Source organism: Suillus plorans (genome assembly GCF_016647745.1).
Source record: "Suillus plorans strain S12 chromosome Unknown HD556scaffold_78, whole genome shotgun sequence".
NCBI lineage: Eukaryota > Fungi > Basidiomycota > Agaricomycetes > Boletales > Suillaceae > Suillus > Suillus plorans.
Window position 1 is genome coordinate 24,643 of NW_024537462.1, and position 25,275 is coordinate 49,917.

The 25,275-nt window shown below is 48.4% G+C and overlaps 7 protein-coding genes across 7 annotated transcripts; 4 read left to right on the forward strand and 3 right to left on the reverse strand.

The window, feature by feature from the left end:
- Window positions 1-2,290: 2,290 nt before the first annotated feature.
- HD556DRAFT_1246761 (uncharacterized protein) lies at window positions 2,291-2,707 on the forward strand (the record flags this gene model as incomplete). The annotated part of the gene is made up of 1 exon (XM_041298637.1): window positions 2,291-2,707. The coding sequence occupies one exon, from the start codon at window positions 2,291-2,293 to the stop codon at window positions 2,705-2,707; it is 417 nt and encodes a 138-aa protein (XP_041154814.1).
- A 1,438-nt stretch (window positions 2,708-4,145) lies between these two features.
- On the forward strand, window positions 4,146-4,454 carry HD556DRAFT_1188354 (uncharacterized protein; the record flags this gene model as incomplete). Its single annotated transcript, XM_041296119.1, has 1 exon — window positions 4,146-4,454. A coding segment is annotated over one exon (309 nt), but the record flags the coding sequence as incomplete, so codon positions are not given.
- Window positions 4,455-11,305: 6,851 nt separating this feature from the next.
- HD556DRAFT_1448660 (uncharacterized protein) lies at window positions 11,306-11,855 on the forward strand (the record flags this gene model as incomplete). Its single annotated transcript, XM_041307466.1, has 5 exons — window positions 11,306-11,479; window positions 11,546-11,617; window positions 11,670-11,686; window positions 11,739-11,755; window positions 11,821-11,855. The coding sequence occupies 5 exons, from the start codon at window positions 11,306-11,308 to the stop codon at window positions 11,853-11,855; spliced, it is 315 nt and encodes a 104-aa protein (XP_041154816.1).
- Window positions 11,856-13,192: 1,337 nt separating this feature from the next.
- HD556DRAFT_948506 (uncharacterized protein) lies at window positions 13,193-16,263 on the forward strand. Its single transcript, XM_041312097.1, has 16 exons — window positions 13,193-13,280; window positions 13,338-13,521; window positions 13,572-13,608; window positions 13,669-13,809; window positions 13,862-14,284; window positions 14,335-14,451; window positions 14,502-14,858; window positions 14,916-15,092; window positions 15,141-15,227; window positions 15,276-15,410; window positions 15,471-15,591; window positions 15,643-15,704; window positions 15,756-15,835; window positions 15,887-16,011; window positions 16,066-16,183; window positions 16,229-16,263. The coding sequence occupies exons 2-15, from the start codon at window positions 13,343-13,345 to the stop codon at window positions 16,089-16,091; spliced, it is 2,067 nt and encodes a 688-aa protein (XP_041154817.1). The 5' UTR covers window positions 13,193-13,280; window positions 13,338-13,342; the 3' UTR covers window positions 16,092-16,183; window positions 16,229-16,263.
- On the reverse strand, window positions 16,251-17,101 carry HD556DRAFT_1448663 (uncharacterized protein; the record flags this gene model as incomplete). The annotated part of the gene is made up of 4 exons (XM_041307467.1): window positions 16,251-16,498; window positions 16,552-16,670; window positions 16,718-16,785; window positions 16,835-17,101. 4 exons carry the CDS (start codon window positions 17,099-17,101, stop codon window positions 16,251-16,253), a joined length of 702 nt encoding a protein of 233 aa, XP_041154818.1.
- Window positions 17,102-23,506: 6,405 nt separating this feature from the next.
- Window positions 23,507-24,590, reverse strand: HD556DRAFT_948655 (uncharacterized protein). The gene is made up of 6 exons (XM_041312098.1): window positions 24,260-24,590; window positions 24,102-24,198; window positions 23,976-24,042; window positions 23,780-23,900; window positions 23,620-23,666; window positions 23,507-23,569 (listed from the first exon to the last, which is right to left on the reverse strand). The coding sequence occupies exons 1-5, from the start codon at window positions 24,427-24,429 to the stop codon at window positions 23,636-23,638; spliced, it is 486 nt and encodes a 161-aa protein (XP_041154819.1). The 5' UTR covers window positions 24,430-24,590; the 3' UTR covers window positions 23,507-23,569; window positions 23,620-23,635.
- On the reverse strand, window positions 24,527-25,200 carry HD556DRAFT_948678 (uncharacterized protein). Its single transcript, XM_041312099.1, has 4 exons — window positions 24,996-25,200; window positions 24,857-24,941; window positions 24,749-24,803; window positions 24,527-24,697 (listed from the first exon to the last, which is right to left on the reverse strand). Exons 1-4 carry the CDS (start codon window positions 25,062-25,064, stop codon window positions 24,625-24,627), a joined length of 282 nt encoding a protein of 93 aa, XP_041154820.1. The 5' UTR covers window positions 25,065-25,200; the 3' UTR covers window positions 24,527-24,624.
- Window positions 25,201-25,275: the final 75 nt, after the last annotated feature.

Sequence of the window (25,275 nt, forward strand, 5' to 3'; positions counted from 1 at the left end):
ACTTGGGAAAATGAGCTCCTTATATACTACTAGACTAGTAGCTGTGCCACTGATTACTAATGTACTATAGAATACTCTAGAATGTGTCAGAACTATTAAGAAAGTACTTGTATAATATTCTGGAATGTCTTTGCACTATCGGGGCTGTGCAAGCACACGACAAAGTGCAAGGCGATAAGGGAAACCTGTTGTTGTGCCAGTGTCCTTATCGCCCCCAGGGCCCGCAGTCTGGGCCTGGTGAGAGGAAGCCTCACCGCAATAAGGGTATCCCAGTTCGTACACTCCCCTAGATTGGGTCAAGGCCGGCCCTCATCACGCAGGGTCCGTGCATCAGACTCCCTTTCTACATAAAAGGCTTAGGAGTAGTGTGGTCTAAACACAAACAGAGGTAAGGCGGTTAGGGTAGCGGTAAGCCCTCTGATGAGACCCTTTGCAAGGTTGAAACCGTTTCCATCCCTGCCGCCTTACTAACTTTTCCCTCCCACTACCAACCTGGGCCCTATCTTCGGAGACGGCGGGCAGCTGGAGTGGTGTAGATCAGTGGTCAGCCTGGCCCCTTGTGCCAAAGACCAAAATCTATGCTCACCATGCAGCAGAGGCCTTGTTCCTCGGCCCCCTCGCTAGGGGGCCTAGATTGGCAATCATAGAATGTTTGACAAAAAGCTGTGTTGGTTACCAATCTTAAGTTATTTGTTTATATTGTCAACTTGTTTGGTACCACTGCTTTCAAAAACATAAATGTAAATAAAGTAGGAATGGCATATTTGTGCATGTGTTTGCCTATAGCATGACATAGTTGTATAGGTATTGGCATAGGGGTACAGAAAAATAATGAATTATAAAAAAGATAAATGGTACATTAAGTATTCAGTTTAAACTGCTAAGTTGTATCTTGAGGATACATGCTTGGAAATGTTCAAATAAATTTGAAGTAGGTTATAGAAAAATTAAAGGGAAGTTGGTATTTTACAGTAAGGGGTATTGTGTATCATAAATTTACCATGATCATGTACAAAACAAGTTTTGTGTGTGTTAGCAACAGGATTGCATTCTGACATGCCATGTTCTGCCAGTAAATATGCAATATAGTCCTCCTGGTGCATTCAAAGTTCACAAGTGTCTCAATCACGAATGAACTGAATACTGAGATATTTCGTCACAGGCTCAAGATTGGTAATCCATGATTTTGCCCCTTCGTCTGATCAGATAAGGAATGAACGATTGTCAGAACCTGCAAGTCTGTCATCAATGTGCTAAGCAATAATACAGATCATCCTCACCTCCTCACCATTGACATGATCAAAAATGAAAACAGCATAGTTGGCCGCACAGCACAGAAGACCAAGATGAGTATGCACTTTATGGAGGAGCTTGTACCAGTGATATGCAGCCTGCTCAAGGCCGTAGAGGAAAAGGAGATGCACAATGAGGCAAAGACCACCATCACCTGCACATTCAAAACCAGGAGGTTTATGTGGTATCTGTTGTTATCCTTGACTTGGCTGATGCTTTCCTTGTTGATTCCTTGACTTTGTCTGATGCCCTTGAACTTGACTTTCATTGACTGTGTTCTTATCCTTGACTTGTTTGGTTGTTGTCCCTTGACTAACCCTTGACTTTCCTTTAATTTACTTGACTTTTCCTTGGATTCACTTGACTCTATCTTGATTTTTGTCTCAAAGTGTCGATGATTTTCACCTTTTTTGGCCATGACTTGCTCAGATTACATCATCTCACTACACCACTACCACAGACATGTTCCCCCAGGTCCTCCGCACAACTTTTGGTTTTGACTTCCTAATTTGTATTTTTGTTCCCATGATTCGACAACTAGGCTGTTTCCTTATCCTTATCCTTATCCTTGACTGGTCCATCTTATTTGACTAGTAACACTTTCTTTATTCCTTGACTGGTTACATTATCCTTATCCTTATGGTCGACATTTTCTTATCCTTGACTTTTACTTATCTTTGAGTTATCCTTGACTTGGCTTATCCTTATCCTTATTGTATGCTTATCCTTGACTTTCCGTATGATGACTTATCCTTAGGATTGACTTGGCTCAAATGCACCAATGTTTTTCGCCTATTTTGAAAATATCTCTGTCACATTACAGACTCTCTCTACAGTGCTGCATCAAAATTAAAACTTGACCCTCTGAGGGGAACTTGGGGGCCATATATGGAAGATCATGTGTGCATGTGTGCATGTTTTGACATGGGGGTTGATGGTTCCTGGGGTAAAAAATGTCAAGGATTCTTTTTCTTGGTGGGTGCGCTGAGTGAAAATCATGACTCAGGCCTGCGGAGGACAGTTGGTGGTCTGCGCCATTCACAGACTGAAGTCCTTCAAATACATTGAGCTCTGGTACTTCAGCCCAGATGAATGCAAGGCAACAGCTGATGAGGCCAAAACCAACGCGGATGACGCCTTTGGCTTCACCAAGGTAGAAGACTTTGTAGCCCTCAAGCCAGTCGCCTCCTTCAAAGCCTCCCACAGGGCTATCCAAGACCATAGCCTCGAATGGCGACAGTTTGACCTCACCAAAAACAGCTTTCTCCTGCACATCAACAAACTTAAGTGGCCAGAAAAGCACCAATGCGCACTCACCATGTTTTTCATGAACATTGTCGCGCATCCCTACCGCTCTGAACACTTTGGCGAACAAGCTCTACTCCTCTATGCAGCCCATGTTCACTGTGACTAGCATGATACCCTCGTCCTCAACAATGCCTTCGACATCAGCATGTTCAACCTCGCGCTCCTGAAGAACATGAGCGAGGAAGTTTGGAATAAAGCCCGCTATGACTCACTTAATGAGGTCAGTCTCGTTGAACACCTCACTCACCATGACCAAGACTAACTCCTCTTTCCCATATCCATTGCTACCTCTAAAATGCTACCTCTGCTACCGCTACTGCTACCTTGCTACCTCTAACCCGCTACCACACTACCCAATGTTGCTTCCCCCCCAGCTCCAACAAGCATCCAAGCCACAACAGGAACCCAGTTGCGACCAGACCGTCTCCCAGCGTCACACCAGCCATGACCAGACCACATCCCAGCGAAACCATTCTTGCAGGGACAACCGCCACACTCGCTCGTGTTCGTGTTCGTGTTCCCTGGCTCATAACCAGCCACCTCGTCTTCCCCCGCATGCTGCCTTGCCTAAAGATCAGTGTCACTGCCAAGAGCAGAAACACTCAACCCAAGACAAACAGCCTTTTCATGCCAGCGCAGCACCGACCAGCCTCTTTGCCTGCGCTTTATGCCTTGGCCATTTTGCCCACAACGTCCACAGATGCAAAAGCGAATTTCTTTGGGACAGCAAGACACCCACCTTCTGTCGTTGGAACATGGAAGGACGGCTCATCAATGCCCAAGGCATGCAGCTCTGTTACGATTGGCAGCACCCCAATGGTTGCATGAGCAGCAGCAAGGACCACATCCACCAATGCTCCAGATGCGGAGGCTCAGATCATGGAGCTCAGAACTGTCCTCGAGGGCAGGAAGCTTAAGGCACTCACTCCTTACAACCCTGAGGCATGGTGTCTCGCACTTACAAAATCCAACCTCATCCTTCATTACCCACACATACCCCAGTCATTACAGTACGGTTTCCTTGGCAGCATTCCCAGTATTACAAGTACATATACACCACCTAATAACTCTTCCATTATCGAACACACTGATGCCTTCACATCAATTCTTGCCCGAAAATTTGAGACTGGACACTATCTCGGCCCATTATCCGCTGCTGACCTGGAATCCCTCATTGGACCCTTCCAAACCGCCCCACTCTCACTCATCCCAAAGCCAGGCAGACCTGGCAAATTCCGCCTCATCCAAAACCTATCCCACACTTCAACTTCTCTCTCTCAACCAGTTAGATCTATTAATTCGCACATCAACTCTGACCTCTACCCATGCACTTATGGCACCTTCGCTACAATATGTCTACTGGTCTGGCATCTTCCACCCGGTTCAGAGGGTGCCACTCAAGACATGGCAGAAGCTTACTGCACCATACCACTACACCCCTCTCAATACCCAGGTACAGTGGTTCGCACAGGTGAAGATGAGTTCGCTATTGACACCAGCTTTTGTTTTGGCTGCATGTCAGCAGCTGGAACATAGGGTGGCCTGAGCCAGAATGCGCCCCCACAGATTCACTTCTAATTTCAACCTTTATTGCCTTCGCAGCAGGTTCATATTCCAACAAGACAATAGCCAACTATGTCTTCGGAGTCCATGCCTGGCACATCCTACATGGCATACACTGGGTACTCAATGACGAAGAGATAGATGCCCTCCTCAAAGCCACCAAGAACCTAACCCCTCCATTATCGAAGTGCAAAAAGAGACGCCCATACACCGTCGAATTCATTTGCGCAATCCGCGACCGACTCAATCTCCAATTGCCCCTTGATTCAGCCGTATATAGTTGTCTCACTACCACCTTCTACTGTACAGCTAGACTCGGCAAATTCACCATCCCTACCCTATCATCCTTCGACCCTAATCTCCATGTCAAATTATCAGACGTGCACACCGAACGTGATCGAAACAACTTCGAAATGAGAGTTTTTCACCTCCCCCAGACAAAAACCTCATCAACAGAGGGCGAAGATGTCTCGTTCGCCAAGCAGAACGGACCTTCAGACCCAGAGGAAGCCTTCCTCCATCACCTCGAAGTCAATAACCCACCTCCTGGAATCGCACTATTCGCATATCGCCATAAGAATGGCCACCACTCCCTCACAAAACAGAAATTCATCTCCCGAGTAGCCATAGCAGCCAGAGCTGCAGGCATGGATCCCTTACAGGGCCATGGAATTCGCATCGGGTCAATGCTTGAATATCTCCTTCGCAATGTTCCTTTCGAAGTCGTGAAAACGAAAGGGTGCTGGGCCAGTGACGCCTTTCAGTCATACTTACAGAAACATGCCCAAATACTGGCACCATTCATGCAAGCTACTCCTGCTCTCCATGACAAGTTCATCCTATTCTCAATGCCGAGATCTTGCTGAATGAAAGTAGCTTTTATGTGTGAGTAGTCTTCCCCCTCCTACCAGATTGGGTCTTTGTGGCTTCACTGCGATGCATCGTTATGGACTCCTACAACCTTGGGGATTCACAGCTCACCCTTTTCTCTTTGGCAGATCTCTGATTGGGGCCAGAAACGCTTCACGCCTTCACCCACCCACTTAGTACCTAGCCTTCACACCATGCTCTCATCATAGTCCCATCTGAATATATTGGCTCCTGAATATTCTCTTCTCAATCATGCGATGAAGTGACACCCTAAGATTACATCGTAAAAGGTTTCAAGGACCATCAGCTCCCTAACGTCATTTGCGGCCCTATGGCCACGAGTTCTATGATCCCCATGCGAGATCGGGAGGCAACCTGACAAGAAGCTGAATGACGTTGAAATGTCTGGTTCATCAACAATGCATGAGACGTGCTCCAAATGTGATAGTGCATCATGGAACTCCTGGAAGAGATGTTGAGCCCATAAGCAAACGTCTTCATGTCTTCTCTCAAACCAGAATGTCAGCCTTTTTAGATTCAATGTGTCTGCTAGCATGCGATCAAAACAAGGTGCCCAGGAAGGGATTCCAATGCCCCGAGGCTGGATAACTAGGCGCTATATGGCTATTAGTCACAACCCTGCTATAATTAAACAAGTATTGCTGACCTGAGTAACCAGACCTGTCAGCATGATTTTCTCGATGTCCTTGAAAAGTGGTGCGTGGGATATTGCGGCATGCGGGCGCCAAATCATGGAATTAAGTCCCAAATTCTTGACAGGTACTGTGGAGAGGTCAGTGAGGTCACTAAGCAGTGTCCCACTGTTGTGTACATGTTGGCCTCTGAAACGCACAGTGTGAACTGGGTGTCCAGGTACAAGGTATTTTACAAAAAAAGAGTTGGCAGATATTCCTGTTAGAAGTGGCAGAGATGTGGGAAGAAACATCTCACGTTTGGGATAGATATCTGATGTGGGCATGCCAGTGAGAGTGAGATCACGGATGCTTTCCTGTCTATTCAAAAAGCTTAGGAGTCGGCAGTTGACATGATAGGTGCAATGAAAAACATGAAGCTCGGCATCACAGTACTGAAGGACGGACGAGTATTCGTGTTTTGGGGAATGGATAAGCTTGAGTGTTGAGAGGCAGGTCATATTCTTGAGGGCTAATGTGAGATTATCTAGGTGCAGAGTCAGGACCGTCATCAACCATGTTTGTCAGATATGTAAATATGAAAGATTTGACTTTCTCTGCGAGTGTGGTACAGACGTCTGATTTGATGACCATGATGGACTCATACAGAGAGTTGGTTACTGCGTGATAGAAGCTGGTGCACACTCTGCAGAGTACAGCTAGGTCATTAGAAGAAAATTTGCAGAAAGAGAAAATGTTGAGCCACAGCTCAACAGGCAACCTCAAGTTGTTAACAGTAGTCAGCATAAGGGGCTTAGTAGAGGGGCTTAGTACTAGAGCGCAATCACAGGTGTCTCGGAAACGTCCGAAGTGGGACCCTGTAAGTGTTTGCCTTATGAAAGACTCCACCATCTCACTGGAGCAACACTGGAGTACATCAACTTTGTGGCCAGCCATTTCAATTGGGAAATCGTTTGAAGGCATGCATGTAGCATGAATTGAGTTACCGGGCTCAAAGAACTCATTTATGTGCATGAAGGATGTAGGGAGAAACAACCCAGTGTGACAGACACAATTGATCAAACATCTAATGGTATACTTATAATCACCCACACTGGCACATATGACAACATTTTATATGTGACTTCTCAATGAGAATAAGTGGTCTAGGATAATCCAGACAAGTCAATGAAACCTCCATGACATCATATATATATCATTGGATATAAGTACTGTTGATGTACATTCACATACTCCCAATACTATGTAACTCTTCTTGCCTCTTGCTATGTACTGTACAGCACCTTCGTGTAAGTCTTAGGAGTGGGCGAGCGCGCAAGAGATGAGCTAGATAGCATGTTATTATCTCAGTCTCGAGGTAAAGGACTCTCGTATGTACCTAGATAGAATGTTATTCTAAACGGACTGGTTAGCTCGTAGCGTAAATGATGGTATAGGTACTCACATCTCAGTCTCGAGGTAAAGGACTGAGATGCTTCGATGTAGGTACTGCAGATTTTATCATACGGGAAAAATAGGAATAGAATAGAAATTTGTTTGAAACATTTTGACGAGGCGACTCAGCTGAACGCTGACACATTGCGCTCGTACCTGTTATGATGTCATTTAGCCGTCGTCTTCCTCCAACTCCGACACTCCCCCTCGAGCGCAATCCTCCAATCCCATGAGTTAACGGAGTTTCTTGAGATGGGGTCGTGGAAGGGGCTTGGTGCATGCGTCGGCAACATTGTCTTCGGTGGGACAATAAATGAGTGAGAATGTTCCATCCTTGACATGGGATCGTATGAAATGGTATTGCAGGTCTATATGCTTCGTCCTGGAATGATACTTGTTGTTCAATGCAAGGGCGATTGCTGATTGGTTGTCGCAATTAATGGGGGTCAGGAGTACGGGGGGCTCGTAGAGCTCATCCAGGAGGAGCTGCAGGTAAAGTACTTCCCTCGCAACAGTGGCTAATGCGATATATTCTGCCTCGGCTGTGGACAGTGCAATCAAGGGCTGCTTGCGCAAGCTCCACGCTATCGGGCCGCCATCAAGCATCACCAAATAGCCCAACATCAAATGTCGGTGCGCTTGTGATCCCCAGTCTGCATCTACATACACCTCTAGACCCCCTTCCGTTCCTCCCAAGGTAAGACCAAACTCAGACGTACCCTTTAGATAACAAAGGACCCTTTTGGCAGCCTCCCAATGGGCAGGGCCAGGGTTGCGCATAAATTGCGACAAGGTCGCGATGGAGAACATGATATTGGGTCGTGTGCTCGTGGCGGCGTACATGAGGGAACCGATGGCCCTTTGGTAAGGTACGTTCCTCATGGCTTCAACTTGAGCTAGTGTAGTGGGGGAGTGTCCATCTGTTAGGACAGTACTTGAGTCCATGGGTGTCTGGGCCGTCTTGGCGTCGACGAGGCGAAAATGTTCGAGGATGGTCTCCACATAAGCCTTCTGGGATAAGGTGAGTGTGCGTATAGCTCGGTCTCTCTCTACCTTTAAACCCAGCAGCCAGGTCAGTTCTCCCAGATCCGATATCTCAAAGAATTCGGTAAGTCGCTCCTTGAAGTGGGTAATGTGCCGGAGGTGCTTCGAAGTGACTGCCATGTTGTCCACCGACACCGTGATGACGGTATGTTCATCTTTCACTTGTTTGTAGTACACTGCTTGATCCACTTTCGACCTCTCAAATCCCAGCTTCGCAAACACTCCCACCAGCTCTTCAGACCACTCGAAACCCGCTTGCTTAAGGCCTGGCAAGCTCCGTTGCAGCTTTGGTACTTTCCCCTCCTGACCTGCCTTTAGATATCCTGGGGGCGCCCTCATATATATGTCTTCTTTGAGTTCGGTGTAAAGGTAGGTGCTCTTTATATCCACTTGATGGATTTCCCAGTCATGGCTGGCTGCCATAGCGAGTACCGTGCGAATTGTCGACATATTTGATGTGGGGGTGAAGGTATCGAAGTAATCGATGCCATATTTCTGTCGCTGCCCATTGGCCATCAGGCGAGCGCGGAGTTTAAGCTTTTCTCCATTTGGCCCTCGTTTTGTCACCAGTACATAGTGGCATGGAATAAGGTTTGCGCTGGAAGGTGCGTCTACCACGGTCCAAGTTCCGAGCTTCTCAAGCTGACTAATTTCATAGTCAATGGCTTCTTGCCACTCTATGGCGTCAGGGCCATTCAAGGCCTGCTGGAGCGTTACTTCTGGCTCAACAGCAGCCATAGCATGGTAATAGGTGAGTGCCAGTTCGTTTTCAACATCATGCTCACTTTGCGTCTCGGCTGCTAGGGAGGCAACATGGCCTTCATTTAGCCCAGCATAATAGCCAGGTGGCGGGCATCGACGGGTGGATCTAGGCTCTGGGAATTCTTGGAGCGGTTGAGGTGAAATAGAAGAGGGCTGTGGGGGCTGTGGTATGATGTTCGGAACGTTACCTGGCGCCTTTAGGCTCGACTCCCCCACGTTCAGTATGTCAGTTGCCACTGTCACCATCTGTGGTGTGAAGCTGACGTTTCTCTCTACGGATACCCTCCATTTTTCTGGCCAGTATATCCGATAGCCTTTGCTCTGGTCGTCCACGCCTACAAAGACCCCCTCCATGGCTCTAGCCTCCAGCTTCCCTCCATCCAGGACATGGACATACACCGGGCACCCAAACTCATGGGCCCTCTCCAGCGTGGGACATTTACCATGGACCAAGTCATAAGGTGTGTGATTCGGGGTAGCTCGTGATGGTAATTGATTCTTGAGCCAAGTAGCATAGGTGATGGCCTCTGCCCAAAGAAACATGGGCAACTCCCTGGCCAGGATCATCACTCGAGCGAGGGCGACTAGTGTGCGATTGAGCCATTCTGCCACTCCATTTTGCTGAGGTGAGTCATGAACAGTTAGTTGGCGCTCTACTCCCTGATTCCGCAAGTAAGTGTCAAACTCCTCACTGAGGTATTCGCCACCTCTATCCGAGTGTAACATCTTAACCCAGGTACCATCACATTGGCGAAGCAACCAAGCCTCATACTGCTTGTAGCAGGTAAGTGCTTGGCTCTTACTTTTCAGGAAGCTCATAGTCGTCTGACGGGTACAATCATCTGTGAAGGACATATAGTACGAGCTCCCTCCAAGGCTCTGGACCCTAGCAGGACCCCATAGATCTGTATGGATGACCTCCCCGTAGTGTTCGGCTTGAGTCTCGGACTCCTGGGGAAAGGGTAGGCACATGGCTTTGGCTTTCAAGCAAACATCGCAGAACTGGGGCTGAGAGGTGGAGTCTAGCTCTACACCCTCTATGAGGCCCTTTTTGACTGCATCTAGCACCGTCGTCTGGGACACATGGCCCAAGACTCTATGTAGATCATACACAGTGAGTTTCATCTTGGCTATGCTCGCGTGGTGAGTCTGACGTGCGAGAATGGTATATAGGCCCTCCAGTTGAGGTATTTCAGCAATGACACGACACTTGGGGCCTGCCGAGAGGATTTTGCACATGTTGCCCTTGAAGTGGACAGCCATACCAGCAGACATGATATGGTTCGTTGAGACAAGGGTAAATGCCATTTGGGGTGCATACAATGCGTTGCAGAGGGTAACATTGGTTCTTTTGTCACCTAGAGGTAAGTCCAGCTTGACATCACCTCTCCCAACGGCGCTAATGGTTGTCCCATCCGCAGTATGGATATCTTGGGGCATTATAGCCACATAGTTTTTGAACTTCGAGCGATCTGGGCAAAAGTGTGCGCTTGCCCCAGAGTCAATGATGGCTCCCCTCCTCTCTACAGGTACCTTAAGCTGCTCAGCAACATTCACAAAATTAGATGTCGCAAAGGTGTATTCATCTGAGGGATTTTGCGACTCAGTAGCGATATTAGCATTGTGCTTCTGTGAGTGTGCACCTTTCTTCCTCTGGTTGGGTCCCTGACCCTCCTTTCCTCCCCCTGCCCTCCAACAGTCACTTTTATAATGACCTTTACGGTCACAGTTATAGCACACTGCATCAGGGTTGCTTTGGGCTGGGGTAGGATTAGAGCTCCTTGTCTTCCCACCATTTGCCTTTGCAGAAAGTGCGGAGTTGCTACCTTTCTTGGAGCTTCGATGATCGGTGAGTAATCTGTGCTCATACTCCTCCGTTATTATATTAACTAGCTTGTATGGGCTCAGCGGCGTGGATGTTATCTTGGCCGCGGCATTTATCGACGAAAGGAGTGGCCGGTACGATTCGGGAAGTGATGCCAGGATGATAGTGTAGAAATCTCTGTCATCGATCTCGGCACCCATACCAGCCAGCGACTCGCGGAGGCGCAGCATTTCGCCAAAGTGGACCTTGACATCACCGTTCTCGTCACACCTAGTTTCTTGCAGACAACAACATAGGTAGGCATATGCACGGGTATGGGTAACCCGTGCGGGTCACGGGTATGGGTACTACTGGGGTACGGGTGGGGGTCCGCACTTTGAGTACCCGGACCCACACCCCACACCCGCGCTCGGGTTTGACCGGTACATTACATAATCGAGAACTATAGCGGTACTTACTACACTTGTCCTATTGCTAATGCTTACACTACCTACTATAGCGTGCTATACCCCTCCATCTTCTTCAACACAACGCCTGCCTTCAAGCTCGAGCCATGCTGACCCAAGTCGTCGCCCACCGTTTGCAGTATGTGAGTGCGCTGATCCTCGTTCGAGCAAGAGCCATGCTGATCCAAGTCGTCGCCCAATGTTCGCAGGATGTGAGCATGCCGATCTTCGTTCGAGCAAGAGCCGTGCTGATCCAAGTCGTAGCACAACGTTTGCAGGATGTGAGTGCGCCGATCCTCGTTCGAGCAAGAGCCATGCTGATCCAAGTTGTCGCCCAATGTTCACAGGATGTGAGCATGCCGATCTTTGTTCGAGCAAGAGCCATGCTGATCCAAGTCGTCACCCAACGTTCGCAGGATGTGAGTGCGCCGATCCTCGTTCGAGCAAGAGCTATGCTGATCCAAGTCGTAGCCCAACGTTCGCAGTATGTGAGTGCGCCGATCCTCGTTCAAGCAAGAGCCATTCTGATCCAAGTCGTAGCCCAATGTTCATAGAACGTGAGTGTGTCGTCCTCGTTCGAGCTCAAGCCATACTGATTGAAGTCATTGTCTATTGTTCATAGCGTGTCGATCCTCCATCGAGCTCAAGCCATACTGATCAAAGTCGTTGCCCACCGTTCGCAATGTCTTAGTAAGTTCTATTTTACAATCATTTTTTTCATATTTCTAACTTGATATTTATATGTACTACCCACGGGTAAACCCTGCACGGGTGCGGGTGAGGGTATGAGCTGGCCATACCCCCCAAAAACCCGCACCCTTCGTGCGGGTCCGGGTATACCTCGGGGTGCGGGTGCGGGTCAGGTCCCCGACACCCCAGGGTATACCCATGCGGATCCCTAAACGTAGGTCAATTTGTACTAACTCTGTCTTTCCTTCATGAATGTCACAGATTTTGGCCCAAATCTTCGAGGCCAATTCTAACTTCTGGACCTGGAGGAGTAGGCGATCACTAATGGTGCTGATCACCTGCTGTTTGACTAGTGAGTCCTTCTGCACATATTCATCGAGCTTCTTGTCTGCTGCTTCGATTTCAGCCTCTGTGGCTGAGCTCCCATCTTGTTTGATGAGCTGCCTGGTCTTTTTGTCGAAGACGTAGGTGGCAGGTTTCATGGCTCGACCATCTGCATACCACATCAAGCCTCTCGCACCAATTGCCGTTAAGGTTCATTCCTTGTAGGTTATCCAGTTGCTGCCGTCTTCAGCTAACTTCGGGATATTGAACAGGGCAGAGTTTGTGGAGGGGAGCATGGTATCCATGGTCAAGTCAGGGCTCATAACCTGTAAGTCTTAGGAGCGGGCGAGTGCGCAAGAGATGAGCTAGATAGAATGTTATTATCTCAGTCTCGAGGTAAAGGACTCTCGTATGTACCTAGATAGAATGTTATTCTAAACGGACTGGTTAGCTCGTAGCGTAAATGATGGTATAGGTACTCACATCTCAGTCTCAAGGTAAAGGACTGAGATGCTTCGACGTAGGTACTGCAGATTTTATCATACGGGAAAAATAGGAATAGAATAGAAATTTGTTTGAAATGATTTTGATGAGGCGACTCGGCCGAACACTGACACATTGTGCTCGTACCTGTTATGACGTCGTTTAGCCGTCGTCTTCCTCCAACTCCGACACTTCGCCACTCAGTACTCGGCCACAGATCCTCCATAGACCCTTATGTACCTGCTGAGGTGAGCATCTTGTATGTCGTAGATCGAACACTCACTGACGTATTACCTAGTCTTCGTTAGGTACTTATTAAGATAAGTGTTGCTCTATCAACATCCGCTGTAGCTTCGTACAAGTACGCGGCTAATTCAATAATTAAAGCTTGATAAAAATATTTTATGATCATCATAGACGCGTCTCGATCACGTGCCAAGAAATCAACTGCGGGTCACTGCCAGTGACTCTGAGCTGAATCGGGACAAACCCAGAAACCTGAAACGTCCCTTCATCACCAATTCATCACAAACTGGTCCTTCAAAGCTTCGCAGTCGAAGAGCCGCGTTGATCAGTATACTAGCGGTAAGATCTTTCGCGTCAGTGTGTTAGGTGATGCTTAATCCTCATTTGTTCAGTTAGCTCCAATGTCCTTGCAGGTCAACTTGTCTAGCAAAGAGATCAGCGAGGCATACCAAAATGTCGTTGCTGGCAGAAATATAGATTGGGTAATATATACATACGACAAGGGTGGAAACGACCTCAAAGTGCAGGCCACTGGCAATGGTGGGCTTCAGGAACTAGAAGAGGAATTCTCAGATGGACGGTATGGGCACATCGTCTCTTTATCCAGTTCCCCTTCTGATTTATATGCAGAATGCAGTACGCGTTCGTACGTGTCATAGATCCTAATGTATGCTTTCATCATATCCATTTCGGCATAATTCTGATGAGTCGATCTCGTCTCTTTCAGAGTAAACTGGCCAAGTTCGTACAAATCAACTGGTGTGGAGATGGTGTACCCGAAGCCAAGAAGGGTCTATTCCACACTCATTCCGGCGCTGTTGCGAAGTTTCTTCGCGGTTCTCATGTTGTGATCAATGCTCGCAACGAGGTCCGTACCGTGCCTGAATAATCGTATATCAATAATCTTAGTGTTCCTGCAGTCCGATGTCGCCCCTGCGCTCATAATGAAGCGTGTCGAGGCTGCATCTGGGGCAAAGTACTCAGCACACAACGAGCAGGCGCGTAAGTTCGAACCGATTGCCCCTGTAGGTACGAGCTACACGCCTGTCGGGCGCCCCGACATCACTGCCATGCGCAACGCGCAGCCGCCACCGAGGAATGTTTCATCGTCCGCGCCTTCAGCATCGAGGCCTGTTACGACATCGTCGTTCTCTAAGCCTGCGATACCCACTGCACCACGCCCTGTTGTTGGTAGCGCTGCTTCTGTACGACCTGCTGGTACAGGGAAAACCCCCGCTGATGCTTGGGAAGAAGAAGCGCCTTCTGTATCGACGCCTTCGCCGCCTCCGCCTGCTGCGTCACGTCCGCCGGCAATACCCAGCGCTTCAAGGCCCGCTTTTTCTGTAAGCCTGGGATTTTTTTTATTCAATCATGGTTAACCGTGCATTTGCAGTCTTATGCTGGCACGACTACTGCACGCTCTACTCCTGCAGCTCCTACTACCTCGCCTGCCGTCCTTTCCTCCAGTGCTCCCGTTAAACCTGCAGAAGAAGATCGTATTGCCCCAGTAGTAAGCGTGTCGTTGTTCACAGCTGTGTTCTCTTGTGATGTGTATATTAGGGTACCGCGTGGACCCCGGTCAAACTCACACCGGGTAGGTTGAAAAATCCGTTTGCACAATTCGAGCAACAGCAGCAGCAAGCTCCTCCGCCCCAAGGTATTACTGGTGGACCAAAGAAAATTACCTGGAGCGAACGCCAACTTCTAGCGAAGAATCAAGCAAAGCTAGATGAGCAACGAAGTAAACAGGCTTCGTGGCAAAGCCCCGCATCTACAGGCTCAAGTAGCAGTCAGACACAGGGAAGGTTTGGTGCCAAAGTTGCTTCTGCAGCTGTAGGTGGTGCAGTTATCGGTGCGACTGGGGCTGCATTAGTAAGTGCTACAGAGCCTGAGCCTCGGGCAGAATTTGCGATTCCTGTGAGACTTGTTGATATTGGCGAGAAAGCTCACATGTTTAACATTTTGCTACTGCAGCCCCCACCGGCTCCCCCTACTTCGACACGTCCGCGATTTGTGCCGCCTCCGCCTCCCGAGCCAGAACCAGAGCCGGAAGTAGAAGAGGAGGAGGCTGCTCCGCCGCCGCCGCCGCCACCACCACCACCACCACCGCCAGCATTTGCACCTGCACCCTTGGAAGAAGAGGAAACGGGAGTGAGTATAAAAGGATATCAAGTGCTTCGGTACTTATTCGATCTATAGTCGCCGCCGCCGCCGCCGCCACCACCACCACCACCACCACCAGCATTTGCGTCTGTGCCCATCAAGTTGGAAGAAGAGGAAGCGGGAGTGAGCATAAAATGATTTCAAGTGATTCAGTACTCACTTTATCCATAGCCGCCGCCACCACCACCACCTCCTCCTCCTCCTCCGCCACCTGTAGCCCAGATGCAGGCGCTGAGTGTGGAGCCAGAGCCAGAGCCCGCTCCTGCGGGCCAGGGTATCTGTGCTGTGGTGCTGTATGAATACGAGGTAAATGATTGAATCTATCTTGTTCTTTACAAATCTGACGAATCTTATTTTCCATGCTAGGCTACGGAAGATAATGAGATGAACCTAGAGGAAGGTGAACTTATTGAGCAGATCGAACAGATTGATGAAGGTTGGTGGAGTGGTGTTAGCCAAGGCGGTGAGAAGAGCGGGTTGTTCCCTGGTGAGTGTTTCATTTGTACAGTTTACCGGGTGTATACCAAGTGCATCATAGCAAATTATGTCGAAATTGTGGAGCAATCTGAAGAAGATGCTCTTCCTCCACCGCCGCCAGCTGTGAGTAAATCCAATGTTGAATGTCATACTTTGGTTCTCATGCAAAAATAGCCGGCAATGCCGCCTGCTCCCGAACCTGAACCTGAGGTCTCTGCTGCCTACGAGGGCACTGTAGCAGTAGCTCTTTACGAGTAGGCCCATTTCTTGAAGTGACTTTACGATCTAACCCCTTTTCTTTTCAGCTATGAAGCTGCCGAGGACAATGAAATATCATTCCTTGAAGGTGACAGGATTGTTGAAATCGAGACAATTGGTGAAGGGTGGTGGCAAGGAAAGAATCCACAGGGCAATATCGGAATGTTCCCTGGTATGTCCTTACTTGTTGTATGTCTCGAGAAGATGGGCTGACCGTGCCCTGCAGAAAATTACGTCGACCTACAAGTATGAAGAATAGGCGCCAGCGATTATGGTCTGTCTTATAAATTCTGAGCAACTACAATTACATGTATCAAATGATGAATCGAGCTGTAGCACCATCGGTGAGAACTGCCCTATGTCTACCCAGCGTGTGTGACCTTCAAAAGAATAATTGATTCTACATACACATCAAATATTAGGAACTTCATGTTTCAAGACGCCCGCCGCCATCGCAATTCTCAGTGCAATTTCCCGTACACCTCTGACCTCCTCAACTGTTGCACCATTGCGAACAGCGCCAGTGAGCTGCCGTTCAACCGGACTGAGCATGTCGGTTGCGATCAATGCAGAAATAATGGCGAATGACGTCTCCTTGGATGAGATCACTTCCAAGAAGGAGTATACATACCCGTACCCGAGTGTCGTTATGACATGTTCTAGTGATCGAACTCAGGAGCTGATTCAAAAGTATTTCTCTTTTGAAACATACCGAGGTCTGGGTATATGGACCGAAGCAAGAGCTGAATTTCCGCTGCGGTATCACCATATTGCGAATCAAAGTATCCCTGACCAGAAGCAGCAACTTCCTCTTTCGATCGAGTGAAGTCGCTATCACACGTCAGGAGGAGAGGATTCAGGATAACGTGCACACTGACCGCATAGGCTCGGTGTCTCGAAACTCTTCGGGGGTGGCTTCATACAGCGAAATGAGAGCGTAGATAACCTACAAAAGTTGTAAGATCATTAAACGTCAACGAGTATGGCATATTAACTTTGGGAAAACCTGAGAGCAAGGCAGATTTGAATATACCCTCCCTCATCTTCCGCACGAGCAACCTGCGATCTTCATCTGAGGTGTCAGGGAGTTTTTCAAGATCCTCGAGAGCATGGCGGAAGACACATGAGACGGCTTCAGGGCGGTTGCTCGAGCTGAATGCTACTGCAGCGGCTATGTACCAGCCACTGTCGACATATTTGGCTTGTGCAGGATACAAGGACCTTAATTCGTTGAGAAACTCAGTAGTCGCGATATCAGTCATTCTCGTAACAAATGAAAATTTCCCGCGAGCCGGTCTTATAGTTTCCCCTGCATATGCAGACCCAATAGCAGGAAGCCAGCGTGTTCCTGTTGAGTGCCAATGGCAACGTCTGCTTAGAGTATTACGGAGTTAGAACTTAGTGGTGGTCGGACCTAGCATAATCGATTAGGATGCACCGTGCATCAGTAAATTACATTAATGCTAGTAACCACCCAATACAGACTGTACATACAAATACAACAACCACTTCATTACAACTTCATCATGCTTCATGCGGTTCGACTACGTACACGGCGGGCTAGTACTTATGCATAAATGGCGCTCAAGGTGATTTCCTGAAATCTCGGTAAGCTCGGTAAAGGTCGGTAAAGGTCGGGTAAAATGTCCTGCTGGCAGTTAACATAAGGCTCTGAAGTTAGCTGACTCAACTATACGGCGTACTTCGGCATGACGTTGGAGCTTAAAAGTATATGCCTGCCCTACGACCACGACTACGTTGCTCTGCACGACTGCAGGGGTCGCAGAACCTCTCCCCAATCTACTACCAGGCCAAGTGGAAGGCCATGAATCCTCCTCCAGTCCCACCCCCCAACCGTGGAAGAGGAAAGTTCAGGCGTTCCAAAGGAGATGGAGATACCACCGAGACAAGCATCAGTTGGCAGGCAGACATCCAACGTACCAACAAGCTGGTCGATTACCTCGTCAACAATGTGGCAGATTGTCGCATCCTATTCTCTAGCGAGGGGAAGAAACCTAGTGATCCTAATATCGAGGGTCCTCCATCGGGCAAAGACAAGAACGCAATCTATGCAGTGATAGCAGAAGTGATTTTCAGCGGCGATAGAGTATATTCTGGCCAATATGCTGCCAATCGGACCAGGTTTCGTGACTCTGTGTCCAACCGTATAACAGCGTAAGTGATCCTTTGGTTATCAGATCGTAGATGCTAATCAAGTTATTTGAAGTCTCCGGAATAAATTCCGTGACTACCGCAATGAATTTGAATCAACTGGTGCAGGGATTGTGCCCCTCGATGCATGTACTGCGGAAAATCTACATGGTGAGTCCGTTACTTATGTTTATTTAATTCTACTAATAAAATTCACAGCCAAAGTCCAGAAAGAATTCCCCTGGTACGACGATCTCCGTAAAATATGGGGCTCCAACCCATCATTTGCTGCCAAAACGACTTCATCAAAGCCAGGCACCGACCACGCAGGTGATCTTTTTGCCCTCACCCGTCCTGCGGGCAGCTCTGTTCATCCCCCCCCACAATGTAACATCCCTTCTACCAGCGCTGCCACTGGTAGTGGAACAGGCGTCCCACAATCTAACTACCCTCCCCCTCCCTATCCGCCACCTTCACAACCTTCACAGTTTGCCCCCCATCAATTTGGCCTCCGTCACCAATGTGGTCAACCAGGCGGCGTCGCTGGTTCCCACCCGCAGTGGAATTACAATGTCCCTCCCCAAAGCGCCCACCCTGGCAGTGTTCCTGTTCCCCAATTCAGCTTCCCCCTCCCACAAAATGCCCAACCAGGGAACACTTCTGGCTCTCCGCAGCACTGGAATTTTGGCCTCCCTCCCCAAGGCACCTATACTGGTGGTGTCGCTGGCTCTCTCTCCACTCCCCAATTCAACTTTGCCCCCCCTCAACAGAGTGTTCAAGCAAGCAGCACTTCTGGCTCTCCACAACGCTGGAATTATGACCTCTCTCCCCAAGGTGCTCAGTCACAAAGCCGCAACACATACTCCCCAGGCCCTCAGACACTTTCAGACTTTCCTGGAATGGACGACAACAATAACAACCCCCTTGCTGGTGACATGGAAGACCTGCATATGGATGAGTCAGTCGGTCATCATGACGATGACAATGTCATCATTTTGGACAGCCCACCAAAATTGAAACGGGGCGCCAAGAAACACCAGCAGCCTCCATCTTCTCCAACTCCGTCCCCCCCTCCCTCATTTGCAGCTCCACAGAAGCCCCGCACCTCCATCCACGATGGTCGTGGCTCCTTCAAATCTCATGCTGGTCAGCTCATGGTGCGCGAGGGTGCTACTAATAGCACCCCTTCTGTCACATCCTCGAAGACCTCCCGCAGCTCATTGGGACGTGGACGCGCTGGTAGGCAAGGCTCATCAGTTCAAAAATTGCCAACTTCACAAACATCTGTTTCGGCCAATCCAAAAGGCAAGGACTCAGTGTCGAAACGTGTCCGGTCGGAAATTCAAGAACAAGTCGAGATGTTGAACGATGACTTGGAGAGCATACACTCTGAGAAGGTCTCGTTGTATCAGCTCAAGAATGAGCGACTGATGGTGAAGATGAATTCTAACCGCCAGCAGAAAGAGCACGATTTCCTTCGTGAGGAGCGTGCCAATGAGCGCGCAGATGCTGCTATTGTCCATCAACGCATGAAGGAGGCCAAGGAGACGGAGATTCGCCTGCGTGAAGCAGACGCCAAGGCTCTTGAAATGGAGAGGGACGTGATGCGCCTGCGGATCGAGTGGGCCAAGATCAATGCTGCCAAGAGTGATTGATCTCTCCTGGGGCTTCAATTTGTATGTTTGTATATTCGTTCACTGGATTTTGTTTCTGTTCGCACTTCCGACTTGCTCATTTGTTTTTTTTTCATATCTCACGCTCGCATTTGTCTTGTTCTCGCGCATCTTTGTACGGCTGCCACTGTCTTCCATGAATTACTCACTATATCTACATACTACAATTGTTCTTGTGATGAATCATCCGTGTTATGTGCTCACCCTTCGCGACGTTGAGCTTCTGAATGAGGGCTGTCGAACAATTGATCCATGAGCCTTGCCCTACATGCTTGACCCGGGGTACCCTCATATGATCTATCGCCTATCACTTCGTCACCATCCGCTTCTTCAAACTCACGGCACATAGTATTTAGCCCCTCCCCGACAGCCCATCTGATTGTTGAGCGGTTGCGCTGTGCCTCAAAGCGGATGATCATATTGTGGAGTATCAGGCAACACCTGACCCAGTGGAGAGTGATTTGAAGGTCCTTTTGATTCTGCATCGGGTGACGAAGTTCTTTGAGGGATTGGAAGCGTCCTTTCAAAGCAGCGAATGCATGCTCGATGCGAACGCGAATCTAAACCAATTGAAAGTTAGTAAATATTCTAACGAGCAGAAAAATGAGCACATACGCGAGAGAGACTGACATTAAAGCTCTTTTGATTCCTCGTCAAGCGGCCATTCCGTGGCTTCTTGAAGGGAGGAACACACCACCTCTCCAGTGCATAAGCACTATCGGCCCAGATCCAGTGGTCAGCTTGAAGAAGGGTGTCGTGTTCTTGATAAACACATGTCGATTTGAATGCATATGCGTCGTGTGTGCTTCCAGGATGACCGAGGGAGTAATCGACGATAAGCAAGTTATGAGGCATGATAACTCCCTAAAGGTTTCGTTAGATTTCGTATCATTAGAATAAGAGGAAAAAACGTACCTGACAATTGAGAGAATAATTTGATTTCCTATCATAAAACGCTTCACCATAAAGACCGGGCTTTTCGTACAGATTAATTGCAGAGCCATCAACGGCGAAGATCCCATTTCTCCACTCGGGACATGACCTCGCCTCGACGAATCGGCGAGCCTGCTCTGCATCATCGGAGTCAAGAGCAGGGAAGACAATGAACGTATCGTGGAGATCAAGAATGGCGACCATGACGCGATTGCTACAATTGATTACCGAGCCGATGCTAACACCAGCCCACTGAGCCACGTCTTCCGGAGATATAGCGTTACCGTAGTGCCCAGCACGGTTAAGAAATATTGCAAGTTGGACTGCGACGGGGAGCTGCGGGTTATTTGAGCGATTGGTGAAAATGGCGTGACCTGAAATTTGATCTAAGATGTCGTCAAATATGTCTGGATTGACGCGGAGCTTCTTGCGGAACAGGTGAGGTCGAGAGTCCCCGAAATCATGAAGGAGTTGTATTTGGGGGGCTCGCATGGGAGGTGCATTTGGTTGATGGAGGACACGTGCCCTGATGACCTCATCATAAAGGGAAGTGATAGTGTCATTCAGACGGTCATAACGTGCAGCAAAGTGGTCAGATTCATCGCTGGAGGAGTCGAAGTCAGAACTGTCAGAGAAAAATGGGGTAGGAGGTGACGGAGGTGTGATAATTGTGTCGAGGTCAGAATCGTCCGAATCCAAGTCATCAGAATCAGAATAGGAGAGAGCATAACTTCGGATTGCATGCTGAAGCCTTGCCTTTTTCAAGGCTAGTTGCACCTCGTCCAATTCGTCAAGGAGCTCATTGCGTAGGGAGTGACGGGGCATAGTGAAGGTAGAGATAAGATCTTATTTTAGGCTCCGACGTCATGCCGAAGTACGTCGTATAGTTGAGTAAGCTAACTTCAGAGCCTTATGTTAACTACCAGCAGGACATTTTACCCGACCTTTACCGACCTTTACCGAGCTTACCGAGATTTCAGGAAATCACCTTGAGCGCCATTATAGACCTCTTCCTGCAGGCAAGATAATCCGAATCTTTGGAGCCGATGAGAAGTTACTAGTCATTCACTATCGGATCACTCCAGCACAGCCGATTAAGATATATTGCAAGAAATCGAGGAAATCAAGAGCATCATACAACTTTAAACTTGCAAGTAATATTACAAACACAAGAGGACGCGGTGTTTCGCGCCACGATGTGTGCAACAGTAGCGAATGTATGGCGGAAAAATATCCAAGTCCCTCAGCGCCTGTTACGCGAGATTAGTACGACTCTACGAGTGTTGCCACATAGGAAAAAAAGATACCTGAGGGGTCAGTGGAATTATTCGAATACCCAAAATCATTCAAAGTTTTCTTCATCCGATTGCAGAAGAGGCGCTGCTTGCAGTGATCACTCAGTAGTCACATTGTTTGCAGGTAAATGGAAGTGCGTACACACAAAACTCTGAACTTGTTCAAACTCCATATCAGCAGTAGTGAACGACATCGCATCACGTTCGTACGCGGTAATACTGCAATTTTTGCGATTGATAAGCTCATCGGTAGTGCAACTAGAGAGTGCTTCTATCGCGGTGTTGAATGGTTCCGAGGAAGCATTGATATATGTTTCAGTTTCACTCTGAACGGCTATGTCGAGAAACTTGGAATGTTGATGGACCGCATCGATGCGCAAAGCTGCTGCAATAGCACGCACGCGCCTCCATTCAATATCAGCTTGAACCGCGATCACAGCTTGAGCGAGGGCCTCAGGACTCAGGCGCTGCATTCTACGTTGCAAGGCAGCCGCTTTGTCCTGGTATGATATTAACAACTAACCTAACACACAAAGATCAACATACCTTTTGAACATCCGATACTAAATCCTTGGAGACACCGCACCCGTCACACTCCTCACCACAGAGGCGGTCTATGATGTTGGGACTTCTCTGGTAGGGCTTGGCTCTGTGTCTTATACTCTTCGCATAGCTAGATAGATCACGAAGTATGGGGGGAGGGTTGAACGGTGCAATTATATCATCATCTGATGAATCATAGGGAGTGTCAGATGAAGGTGGTGATCTTGGAGGCCTTGATGGGTTTCGTTTGACGACTCGGAGTTCTAGAACGAATCGCTGGATCCTGCTGATAGTCAGGACTGGGCTCTCGGATAGGACGAGTACTAAGACAGGCTTGCATGCGTGAATAGTAATACAATAAGAGGGAGGGGACTGATTACTGAGTTTCAAAACCGCGTAGCTACTTATATATATCGATATTCTCACTGGATACTCAGTGAACGTTTGAACATTGACACCGAAAAGGGAGTGTTATCATATATAGTTACGTCACGAAGTATGACTGGCATATAGTACAGATAAAATCACGCAGCAAGATCATGTGGCTATGGCATACAGCTTTGGCGGCGGGGCATTGTACTTCGTACTTGTTAGTATAGAAGTCTGCAAGACGGTCCGACATCAAAGCCCTGACCAGCACTGCTGGCATTCATACTTATTTGAGCACCACTTCCGGAACCCAAACTCTACTAGTGGAACCGGGCATGAAAGAAAAGCAATTTCAGTTCTGCGCGATCAGAATTGAGATGATATTAGTAGCCGTGACGAAGCACTTGAAGTACCAAGAAGTGGTGGCATTCTCACTTGTCAGTCTCGGCGATTCCAGGAGGCTCAGGCTCTCGCGTGTGCGCAGTTGGTAAATCTGAAACAAGGTTTGGGAAGAACAATTAGGGGTAGCCGCTTCAAGTTGGTCTGGTGATTTTTGTGGAGAGTTGAAAGTCAGTACGGAGGAGGCTCCGAGTCATCCGAGTCATGCCCACACTGTGACAATGGCATCATAACTCAGATACACACCGAATCAATATCTGTGATGTGCCACCCTGCGCCCATCATAGACTCTTCCCGCTTGTCGTCACTGACTTGAGAATTGAAAACCTCAGGATCCGGGAAGGCGATAGGATCGCGAGAAAGAGTCCTGGAAAGTGCGCTTAGGGAAGCGATGTACATCGCGAAGGAACACCTTACCAATGGCACCCATAGACTATTGCACCCTCTGGAATGCAGTGCCCATGCTGATCACACACAGACTAGAATGAGAACGTGGTCACCCAAAGGATGATTGATGCTGCATACCTTGGGCACCATATCTATGAAATGATCACAGAAGGTCCTAGTAATGACTTACCGATGTGCGTGCTTCTGGTGGCTCCTCGGGTCATTCAGCATGTCCAATATAAAATCCATCGCGTGCTCGCGCTGCATATCTTGATATATCTCTGCCGCTTTGGGCTGTAAATGGGTGTGTACTGCTTTTCGGAAGCGCCGGAATCGATCCCCGGAAGAAGTCAGGGATAGACGCATTCCATTTGAGAGTATCTCACCCGCAGCAATCGACCAAAGTCGATCTACCAGTGACCCACCCTCTTTCTCCATGATGTCTGTGGCTGCCTGGTAAAGGGCCGAAGTCTGGTTATTGGTGGAAGAAGCTCAAAAAATGGGCAGTGTACCTCAATGTTGCCAATGACAATTATCACCTGGCTACCTTGTCGGAACGACACGATCGGCCCATATTCTCGAACCAGGTCGATCAGCGCATGACAAATGCTAGGCGGACGATCCGTATCAGCTTCTGATATCTCGAATATCTCAGATAGAAACTTCTTACTTCACAGCAGGCAAAGCGTTGCACCATAACCAACGGCCGGGAGGCCCTGGAGGAAGCGGGATGGCCCCTCCTACCAAGGGGGATGTCTTATAAAGCATGACGAGTAACACTACGACTGCGGCTACGACGACGCCAGCGGCATAGTTGGCACTCGTGATGAAAGTCTCCATTATCACGATATCAAGTGGGATGGAATAAAATAGTAGGAACGAAAATTAGATGTCCAATAGACATAGAACGTGCGTTTGAATTGGTCTGATGAACGGTGCGTGTCCGATTCGGTGTTCAATATGGCATCATATGATGATAGGACCTTCAGTTAGGAGTGCGGGCCGACACCTGATTCACTACGGTGATACAAGTCCTCAAATATTGGACTCGCGACCAGCCCGTTTATAAAGCAAGCCGTCAATAGACGGACTGGTAAAACTGTTTGAACTTGGATGCTGGCTGAGCGGATTGAAATTCTCGTGACAACGTTAACCTAACCTCTGATCGATGAAAAAAAAATAAGACTCTTGCAACTTGTAGCGGCATATGTGCGCTAGTAGAAGTTTAGAACAAGTTTAGAAGGCTGAAAGAGGATAGTCATCATACACATAGCCGTATCCAAAATTGTTCTACGGGTATCCAAATCCAGGAGCTGATTGGCAGAAGTATGTCTATGCGAACATATCGAGATCTGGGTATATGGATTGAGTTTTTGGTGCTCTGAATGAATCGAAATATGCCTGACCAAGCTCTTTCGATCGAGTAGAGTCGCTGTCATACAAGTGAGGAAGAGACGATTCAGGAAAACTCGCATACGGACCGCAGAGGCACAAGAGCATCGTAGACCTAGAGACAGTGGACAAATTGTAAGATCACCAACGTCAACGAGGATGTGGTATCAACTTTGAGATGACTTAAATATATCATCCCTTATCCTCCGCACGAGCAACCTGGGATCTTCATTCGAGGTATCAGGGAACTTGTCGAGATCGTCGAGAACATAACGGCATGACTTCGGGACAGTT